At 46.1% G+C, this 10,999-nt stretch overlaps 1 protein-coding gene across 1 annotated transcript in view; it reads left to right on the top strand.

Annotated features, from left to right (window-relative positions):
• The window catches only part of RBM20 (RNA binding motif protein 20), a 271,185-nt gene that overhangs the window by 179,019 nt on the left and 81,167 nt on the right, over window positions 1-10,999 (top strand). The window contains exons 5-6 of the mRNA XM_006831482.1: window positions 7,013-8,099; window positions 9,564-9,625. Coding sequence (XP_006831545.1) covers window positions 7,013-8,099; window positions 9,564-9,625 — 1,149 coding nt within the window. The remainder of the gene's footprint in view (window positions 1-7,012; window positions 8,100-9,563; window positions 9,626-10,999) is intronic.

Consider the following 10,999-nt stretch of genomic DNA (forward strand, 5'->3'; position numbering starts at 1 on the left):
TCTTCCTCTTTTCCGCTGACCCTCCACTTTACCAAGCATGATGTCCTGACAACGTGTCTGACGTATGAGGGACAGACTCTCACTGTTCTGGCTTCTAAGGAGCATTCTGGATGTATGTCTTCCAATTACACAGGGTAGCTCTCAGGTGAGTCTAGTCGGGAGCTGCGACCGCAGCCCTTCCTCCAGTTTTCTGGGTTGCTTTGCTCTCCAGCAGGCTCTCCTGAAGGGGTGGTTGATTGAGCCAGGGTCTCTTTCCTGATGACTCTAATGGAAATCTCAGGGAGTGACCCAGGGGATGTGGAGTTGTGACTAGCTGTGTCTGGGTGCTGTTATACCCATTTTGCAGATGAAAACATTCTAAGGCTGGGAAAGATGAAGTGACTTTCCCCCGGTGTCACACCCAGTAAGGGGCAGACGGAAACTGAGGCCTCTGACCTCAACTCATCCGATAGCAGCCACCCACGGAAAGTAGCTTTGCCTCTGCAGCTTAATTCCTCAGCATAGACGTCGAGTTCAGAGACAGTCCTTCAAGAGCCTTTTCTTTCATTTGTTACATTTTCCTGAGACGTTGAGGCTTGAACCACTTCCTCATGTGCTTACCTCTGCCTATCACTGTGTGTTCATCACCTGACTTTCATTGGCCTCCCCTGCTGTCTCAGGACAGTTTCTCTTTTAATAGCTTTGGGTTCCCACCACCCAGCAACTTTGCCCGGCTCGGAATAGACACTCACTGCATGTCAGCTGAATGAATAAACTCAGGACTGTGCAGTGGGACCCCTTTAGGGCAGATGCCCCACAAAACTAACTGCACCAGTTGCCATGACCGCATGTGTGGCAGAGTAGAACAGCTCCATAGGGTTTTCAATGGCTGATTTGTTTTCGTAAGAAGCTCGCCAGGACTTTCTCCTGTGCTACCTCTGGGTGGACTTGAACCTCTTGGTTAGCAACCAAGCACGTTAACTGTTTGTACCACCCAGGGACTCTGGTCATGTACAGTCCCCGCCTTAGCTTGGATGCCGGCTTCATTTCAGAATATGATGGATTACACAACAAAAATTGCTACATTTCCAGCATCCTGACTTGAATTGAGGACACTTTGCCTCATTCCTTGTTCCCAAATACTAATTCATCATTGCATCCTATTTGGGACTCAGGATAAAATGTGAAAGGGCTGTGGGACAAATACTGAACATTCCCTGGGCAGGACAGCTGCCATGCTATCCTGGTGAGGAAAATATGTTTCACATCCTTTCGACACAACTGAATTAAACCATTAGAAACAGTTTTCATCTTGATCCCTAATTCTCATAGTAACATAAGGAGAACCCATTCTCCCTTATGTTATATTTCATTTTTTAAATTCTTGGATGAAATACCATTCTAATTAAATACATTATTTAATTAAAACCTTTTAAAGCAAGCAAGGCAGTGGAGTTTTAAATCTCATTATGCCCTGTGAATTCTTTGCAGCCATTAATGGCTCAGAAATGAAACCTTGGCCATTAATGGGGGCCTCGAGTCTTCCAGAGGCCTGGCTGAATCCCATGGCTGTGCTGACTGTTCCTTCTGCAAACGTGGGTCTGTCCGCACCATGGTCCTGTTAACAGCTATTCAGCTCTGTGCTCCAACACCCAAGTCTCCATGTCACTCTCTCCTTCCTCTCCTCCCCAGCTCTGAGGTTTCACGTTGCCTGTGTACTGTACAGATGCACATGTTTAGAAGAGGGGCTGCAGCAGGCGCACAGAGCTTTGCCACCTCCCACGTTCCCCAGACAAGGGGGAATTCCTGTCTTCACCTCTGGAGCTTACGGACATTCCAGAAAGGGGCTACATCTCCGCATTTCTCCAGGGCTCAGCCGAGGGCCATGCATATCAAAGATACTTAATATGTCTCTGAACTGAGGGGAAACCCACAAATAAATATGAGTGAAGATGATGATTTTGTGATGAGATAGATCATTTTGGGTTTAGTTAAGGTTTTTGGAAGCCAAGGCTGTTCTGTAGGATAGTGAAAGCTGGATTGGAGGATCTATTGTTGTTCGGTGTTGTCGAGTTGCTTCTGATTCATAGTGACCCTGTGATGTGTCCAACAAAAGGAACCACTGCCCAGTCCTGTATCAGCTCACAATCGTTGCTGTGTGTAAACCCAGTGTTGAAGCCACTGTGGCAATCTGTCTCATTGAGGGTCTTTCTTTTTTTTTTTTTGCTGACCCTCTACTTAACCAAACATGATGTCCTTCTCCAGGGACTGGTCCCTCCTGAGAACATGTCCAAAGAATGAGAGATGAAGTCTCACCATGCTAGTTCCTGAAAGGAGCATTCTGGCTGTACTTCTTCCAAGACAGATTTGTTCATTCCTCTGGCAGTCTGTGTCATTACTCAATATTCTTCACTACCACTATAATTCAAAGGCATCAATTCTTCTTTGGTCTTCTTGTTCATTGTCCAGCATTTGCCTGTTTATCAGGTGATACCATGCATGGCTTGGGTCAGCTACACCTTCCTCCTCAAAGTGACATCTTTGCTCTTCAACACTTTAAAGTGGTCTTGTGTGCAGACTTGCCTAATGCAATACGTCCTTTGATTTCTTTACGGCTGCTTCCATAGGCGTTGATTATGGATCCAAGTAATATGAATTCATTGACAACTTGATTTTTTTATTTCCATTTACTATGATGTTGCTTATTGGTCCAGTTGTGTGGGGTTTTATTTCCTTTATGTTGAGGTTGAAATCTATGGTTCAGGTTCTAATTAGTGTTTTGCCACCATGTGGCTTATGTGACTTTGGGCAGGTCACTTTCTCTCTATGTTAACAGGTAGTAGGAGCCCTGTGGTAGAATGAATAATGGCCCACCAAAGTGACTGAGTTGACCCACCAAACACTTGCAATTCTAAGTTATTCCAGGTTGTCATTGTTGCAGCTGGGTTTAATTTTTTTTTTTTTAAGCAGATATTAAAAAGGAAGGGATCTCTGGTTTTTTTCACTCATGTCCGATTAGCTCTTGACTAAGTTCCCAGAGAGTCCAGAATGAAGTGTGCCTCTCAAGAACGCAGGAGGATGAACTCATACCAGCAAGATCCAATCAACATCCCACACCCACTACTGCGTCTCTGTGTGGAAGTTGCTTTTGCATTGAATTGTCCCAGAGGCTTGTGTTAGTTTCCTGTGGCTCCTGTAACAAATTACACAAATTTAGTGGCTTTACGAAAACAGATTTTGTTACCTTAAGTTCTGGAAGTCAGAAGTCCAAAATCAGAGTCACTGGGCTAAGTTTAGGTGTCAGCAAAGCTGGTTCTTCTGAAGGCTCTAGAGGAGAATCTGTTTCCTTGCCTGATCTAACTTTTAGAGACTGCTTGCCTTCCTTGGCTGGGGACCACTTCCTCTGTCTTCAAAGCCAGCAGCAAACTCTTCCTCCCTCCTGACTCTGATTCTTCTGCTGCTGTCCTCCTTAGAAGGACTCTTGGGATTACATTGGGCCCACACCATGAATTCAGGATAATCTCTCCATCTCAAAATTATTAATTTAATCATGCCTGCAAAGTCCTGTCTACCCTGATAGGTAACATATTCATTCACAGGCTGCAGGAATTAAAACGTGAACATCTTTGGAGGGGCCATTATTCATTTTGCCACAAGGATGATCTAGTCAACATTAAAACCCAGGGTTGAATAGGGAGAACCGTTTGCTGGGATACCTGCTGTGGAATGGAGGATAGTAAGTAGGCAGTTCCCTAGGTGGTACCTTGGTACATGTGTGCCTGTTTAGCTGTACACAACAGCGTATATTTGTTTTTGGAGTGTTCTCAGATTCTCCTTTTTGAATTGCTTAAGAGCTTTTTATCTACAGATCCACACATCTCCTCAAAGCCACCATATTCTGTTCATGGCAGTTACTAAATGCCTACAGCGTGCCAGAAAATCTCCAAGACATCCTCCCTCCCCTTGTGGCGTTTCTGTCTAAGTGGAGGAGAAGGGCACATAAGCAAGTATTTTTAACACCAGGCAGGATGTGCTAAGTGATGTAATGGTGACAAACCAAGGTAAATGGGAAGACAAGAAGACACCGTCAGTACTAGCCCTCAGGGGTATCAGATGGACAGGTCATGTACCCCAGTTTAGAGTTCAGAAATATGATCATTCTGTACACACATTTCAGGTTATTACTCTTGCAGGCCAAGAATTTTAACACCTTTTCTCTTCTTAATATAGGACGGTATGTCTTTTTCTTATCTAAATGTCTTTGGCTCAAAAGAGGTATCCAGGTCTGGTGATTCATGTGAAATCACTTGTATCTGAGGTTAATTAGAGTTGAGACGACAAGAATTTGCTAGGAATAGCTGAAGTCAGAAAAGCAAATCTGGCCAGTCTTCTGTTTTCGTTCTGAACCTGAATCAGCAAAGTCCTGTAACCTGGGCCGCACGCTGAAGACTCTGATTCCCCGTGGCTGACTTCGAAATGTCCAGAGGGTTGGCTTTCCTACTTGGAAAGATTGCTCTTCCTCTCATGTCACTTCAGAGGCAAAGGAATCACCAGCCAGAGCTCCCTCCAGCCCAGAACACAATTTTAGAAAATACAGCTGACTTCTCTGGGTCAAACAAAACCAACCTTGTCTTACTATGGTCATGAAAACCAAGCTGGCACCTCATTATCGCCTTGTTAGCCAGAACAGACTGCCATTGTGGACAAACCTGGTTGGCCCTGTGTGGACAGAGTTTTGAGCCGAAGCTTAATTGCACTTCTGAAGCTCAGCTACTTAATACTACACAAATCGAATTCTATCACCAGACTCTTTACCGTCCTCCACTTCTTTTCGTTTTCTCCCAAACTCTGCTGCTGCCATGATTTGTGCCTGGGCCACACTGGGGCCTCCAAGACTTGGCTGCAACAAGCACAACTTCCTAGAGCAGAAAGGGTCTGTAACTACCTGGACCATCAGCACCTAACCGTCCCCACTCCCCGTGTCTTAAAAAGTAGCCAGCCCTCTCTGCCACTGGAGCACAGCAGGGCTGCTTGCTAACTGGGTGGAGATGGTGTGTTTTTAAACAACACATAGTAAATTCTTGATTTTTCACACGGATGGGAAAGGCCAACACGAAGCCATTTCTCCTGGCTCTGAAATGTATTTTGTATTTGAATGTGGGTGTGCCTGAGCTTCTGGGAATTCACTTTCAACAAAACAGTGAAGAAGGGTTGGAGGAGGACTGAGAAGTGCAAATTTTAGCTACTTTGTGCCCATCCTCCTCTTTTCAAAGTACAGTTTGGGTCCCAGGTTTGTATTCAGCAACAGTGAGTGAGTGTAAACAGGGCACCTAAGCTGGGTGAATTTAGGTTCTTGCCCTATAAAACTGGCATGAAAATCATCTACCCCCATGAGGACGGATGGAGAGATCAAACGAGATAGCATAGTTTAATCATGGAGCACACAGTAGCATGGAGCACCACCTACCCCCTATCTCCTCCTGATTCCCACTGCATTCGGACCAATATAAAGATTGCAGTTGAAACAGAAGCTCTTGTTTCTCAAAGCTCCTTAGAAACGAAAGAGGTGTGCAGTGCCACATACTTTTTTCATGTGTGGGTCTCTTGCTCTTCCGTACCCCCACCCCCACCCCCCAGCCTCTTTCCTCTGGGTTTCACGGCTGTTGGGTGGCCACTGAGCAGAGTCTGAGGCAACGGAAAACTTGTCTAAAATATCCCAGCTTTGTAGATCCCCGCCCTTTCACAGATAGGCAGTTTCAAACATTCTGCCCCAATCTTCCCAATGAAATGACCTAGGAATCCCAGCTCATCAGCATCCAAGTCATACTTCCTGATGGCACCCACTCCCCAGAAGGGAGTGAAAGACCCAGAGAACATGGTTTCACCAAAAAGCTCTGATGGTGGTAACCAGGTGACCCAGACTTTCTGAGAAGGCTGCCCCCTTTCCAGACTATGTGTCCTGTTACTGGTCCAGAAAATACCATGACCAACCAACAAAGATCACATGTACGAAGATTCTGGGAGAGCTCACTGCCCCCGAAGACCTCACATTTAGAGTCTTCACTTGTAATATTTTTTGGTACTGTCTGTACGAGTTGATCTAAGGGCTGGATAGAAGGGAGTAGAATTCTTGCTGCTTTGGGGTTTGAAATGAGGACAAGGATGAAAATGTGTTTGGCACACATATGTGTACAAGTCATTTTGCAATTTTGAAGTCTGCTTTTTTTTAATTCTTCTTCACTTAACATTAGAGCATATGGATTTTCTTATGTTGTGAATAAGTATTTTTGTAAACACTGATTTTACCAAATCCAAGACTGTACCATTGGCAATGTCGGGAGCCAGGTAGCAAGAGGGGTTTTAGGGCAATGGAATGATTTCTCTCTGAGGTCGGGTGTTGGGTACACAAGGATTTATTTGTTGATGCTTTATATTTTTTGAAAGCTTTAAATACTGCATAATAAATTAAAATGTAAATATTAATAGTAAATGGTTATTTAACAATTCATTACATAGCTCTATCATAATTTATTCAGTTTAAAGTCATTGTTACTGGATATTTGTGATTTTCAACTTTGGGCTCTGAAGTAAATGTAGCATTAAAGATCTTTCAGGAGGAAGTTTTGCATTTTAGCTCATTGTCTTGGGATAGATTTGTAGAATTGAATTATTGGGTCAAAGAATATGAGTATAGTGAGCACATAATGCCAAACTGGATGAATTTAGACTCTTGTTGACATTACATCTTTTCTATTGTCTCTTACTAACAGAATGCTGTATTATTATTGTTAAGCATATTTGCTATTTTTGTAAGCAAATTTGTTTCTCATTATTCTAATTTGTATTTCTTTGATTACCAGTGAGATTGAACATGTTGTCATATATTATTTTTAAACTTTTGTGTGTATGTGTGAGTGTAGGTTTTTATAGATGCACTTGGATGTAGTGGGAGGGTCACATGTAAGCAAAGAAACAGTCCCTTGTCCCCCTCGATGAGAAACAGCTTTGCATCTAGACCCTTGTCTTCCCACAGTGCCGCCAAACTCCTGGACAAGAACCCATTTTCGGTCAGTAACCCGAACCCTCTGCTTCCATCTCCTGCCAGTCTCCAGCTGGCTCAACTGCAAGCGCAGCTTACCCTCCACCGGCTGAAGTTGGCACAGACAGCTGTCACCAACAACACTGCCGCTGCCACAGTCCTGAACCAGGTACTCTCCAAAGTGGCCATGTCCCAACCCCTGTTTAACCAGCTGAGGCATCCATCTGTCATCAGCGCCCCCCACAGCCATACTGGGGTGCCCCAACATGCTGCCACCATGCCCAGTGCCCGATTTCCCTCGAACACAATTGCCTTCTCATCCCCCGGCCAGACCCGAGGCCCAGCGCCTTCTATGAACCTTCCCAGCCAGCCCCCCAGTGCCATGGTGATGCATCCTTTCAGCGGGGTCATGCCACAGACCCCTGCCCAGCCAGCTGTCCTCTTGGGTATTGGCAAGTCTGGGCCCGCTCCTGCTACCGCAGGATTCTACGAATACGGTAAAGCCAGCTCTGGCCAGGCATATGGCTCTGAGACAGACGGTCAGCACAACTTCCTGGCAGCCTCGGCCTCTACCTCGGGCAGTGTGAACTATGAGGGGAACTATAACCACACAGGGCAAGATGGCCAAACTGCTTTCCCAAAAGACTTCTACGGGCCCAGCGCCCAAGGTTCGCATCTGTCAGGTGGACTTTTGATTGAGCAGGCAGGGGGCTTGAAAGGTGAAGTGGGCCCACTGCTGCAGGGCACAAACAGCCAGTGGGAGAGCGCCCACGGATTATCTGGCCAAAGCAAGCCTGATCTTACAGCAGGCTCCAGTTTATGGACTCCGCCCCTCAGTCAGCCCTATGAGTTGTACGACCCCGAGGAGCCCACCTCAGACAGGACCCCACCTTCCTTCGGGGGCCGGCTTACCAACAGCAAACCGGGTTTCAGCGGTGCCCGGCGACGGGCCAAGGAGGAGCCAGCGGTTCTGTCTGTGCGGCCCCTGCAGGCACAAGAACTGAATGACTTTCATGGCGTGCCCCCCCTCCACCTGCCACATACCTGTAGCATCTGCGACAAGAAGGTGTTTGACTTGAAGGTGAGTCGTCCAAGACAATCTAAGAACCACAGCAAGAGCCTTAGCTCTCTGCTCACTAGTGAGGAACTGTTACATTTGGGGATTGAGTAACGGCATTTTGTCATCTGGACCCTGGACTGAAACATAGGTGTTAGAATCAAGGAGTCCCTGGGTGGTATGGTTAATGCACTCAGCTTGTAACCAAAACTTTGGTGGGTCAAGTCCACCCAGAGGCTCCTTGAAAGAAAGATATGGTGATCTGCTTCTGAAAAACCAGCCATTGAAAACCCTCTGGAACATTCTACTCTGACATACATAGGGTCACCAAGAGTCAGAATTATTAGTAGTTATTAGAACCAAAGGGAATTTCAGAAGCTAATCAAGGCCTTTACATAAGAGATCATTACCCACATTATGCCAATGAGAAAGTTGAAGCCAAGTGGGGTCTAGAGACCCCATACTGCTTTTAGAGAAGAGTTCCTGGCTCCTGGGTGAGGGATTCTCCTCTGGGCTCTGCCTAGAAGCTGTGGTTCCTGATTGAATCTGAAAGGGAAAAAAGCAAGAGAGCAGTTCTCATGTGGGAACTCCAGCGCCTTAGCTTCCCCATCTGTGAAATGGAAATAAAAGCCTCATGAGACCTTCCCAGCAGTAGCAAAATGCTTTTGGCCCCTTCAAGCAAACATCCCCGACAGTAAATGTTTTCCCAATAGACATAATGATGAGGCCATAAAATATGGCAAAGTACTAATCATTCTAATGGCTTACAAATATAAAACCCTTTCTGTGTGCCAGCAGTGAGGCTATGATTGTTCTTGTAAGGAAGATGAGGAAGCTGAGGCCTAGAGAGATAGGATGACTTGCCCAGGAACCCCCTAGCTAGGATGTGGCAGGATACAGATGCAGATGTGGGTCAGACCCTTCCTAGAAGCTGACCCTCTAAGGCCCTGGGTCCCTCTGCCTCCAGCTCTCATCTGGTTTGGAGGGTGTATAAGTCTCTGCTTCGTGGAGGTCACACTGCAGTGGGTCACATCATCTAAGTGCATCCTTATCACTCTACCCAATCTGATACGGGCAGGGGTTTGTCTCTCATAAGCCTATTGTAAGGCTTCATACTCGCTGTGAGCCCACCAACACTGCCCCCCCCCCCCCCACACACACACAAGATGGAGAAATGGATGGAGTTTCTGTGGAGGAAAAGAGAGAGAGTGGAATGGGGTTGGGCTGATATAGGACTGGGAGAGGAGTTGGGGGTTTGTCTTGTGAGTCTGGGCTTCTGCCTGAGAAGGTGTGGGATAGGAGATGAGGCCCAGTGGAGCAGGGCGAGGAGCCTGGGCTGGAAGGAGGAAGAGTGTGGGGCAGGCTGGTGCTCGGTGCCCTGTGCTCCCTGCCTCTGGTGGCTCTGCACTCACCCCTCAGCTCCCCCATGGTGCTCCTCCACTTGCTGGTGAATTCTCTTCTCTCTTTGTCACTTTTCCTCTGGCCTAGGACTGGGAGCTACATGTGAAGGGGAAACTGCACGCTCAGAAATGCCTCGTCTTCTCGGAAAAGTAAGTCCTGGAGAACAGATCCCTGTGATACACGCAACAAACAGCCACTGAACACCGACTGAGGGCACATCAGAGGACAGAACAGGCAAAGTCCCTGTCCTCAAGGACATAATGCTTATGGGAGAGACAGTTGGTAAATTCAACCAGTAATTTATATTGCATCCTTGGTTGTTGGCAAGTGCCATCGAGTCAGTTCTGACTCATAGTGACCCTGTAGAGGGTTTCTCAGGCTGTAAATCTTCCTCATCTTTGTCCCACGGAGCCACTGGTGGGTTCAACTGACCAACCTTGTGGTTTGCAGTCCAGTGCTTATCCTACAGAGCCACCTCTTTGGTTGGGAGAAAACCAAGTCAGGGCAGGAGACAAGTGTGTCAGTATGTGTTTGGAGGGGAAAGATGACTGCTCTCTGAATCTTAACTAGGCTCTTCCTTGCCCAGCTGTGACCCAGAGCGGTAGAAGGTGGTATTTCTAGTCATTCAAAGTAGATTCGGAATCAGAATCCCACATAAACCTGGCTTTCCTAGTGGTGACCCATGACACTGTCCCCAAGGTCATTATCTCTAGCCCTTGGCAACCATCAATCTACTTTCTGCAACCACAGATTTGCCTGTTCTGGACATTTCATACAAAGAGAATCATATGATATATGGTTTCTGTGACTTTTTTTTACCCGTTGGCATAATGTTTTCGAGGTTCATTCATGTTGTAGCATTCCTAAACCTTGAAGACACTTATACATGTTGTCATGTGCCTGCCAGCAAGTCAATTCCAACTCAGAGCAACCCTATAAGATAGAGTGAAACTGTCCTCCAGGATTTCCTTAGCTGTAATTTTTATGGGAGCAGATTTCCGGGTCTTCTCTTGCACAGAGCTGATATTGGGTTCTAAAGTGCTTAACCATTGCACCACCAGTCCTTCCTATTCTTGTATGTTGTTGTTGTTGTTAAGTTCTGTTGAGTTGTTTCCGACTCACTGCAACCTTCTATAGGGTTTCCAAGGAGCAGCTGGTGTGTTTGAACTACCGACCTTGTGGTAGGTAGTACAGTGCTGTGAGTATAGCGCCACACCACAACTTATTATTATATATATTTTATCACAGAATAGCATTGCATATTATATACATTATATAGTTGAATAGTATTGCACTATATATGTGTATGTATGGACTGGACTGTGAGCCACAAGGTCGGCAGTTCAAATCCACCAGCTGCTCCTTGGAGACCCTATACAGGGTCGCTATGAGTCAGAACCGACTCAACAGCACTTAACAACAACAATATACCCGTATATTTGTTGTTGTTGTTGTTAAGTGCCATCGAGTCGGTTCCGACCCATAGCGACCCTGTACAGGGTTTCCAAGGGTGTAAATCTTTA

The sequence above is a fragment of the Chrysochloris asiatica genome, unplaced genomic scaffold, assembly GCF_000296735.1.
Source record: "Chrysochloris asiatica unplaced genomic scaffold, ChrAsi1.0 scaffold00003, whole genome shotgun sequence".
Taxonomy (NCBI): Eukaryota; Metazoa; Chordata; class Mammalia; order Afrosoricida; family Chrysochloridae; genus Chrysochloris; species Chrysochloris asiatica.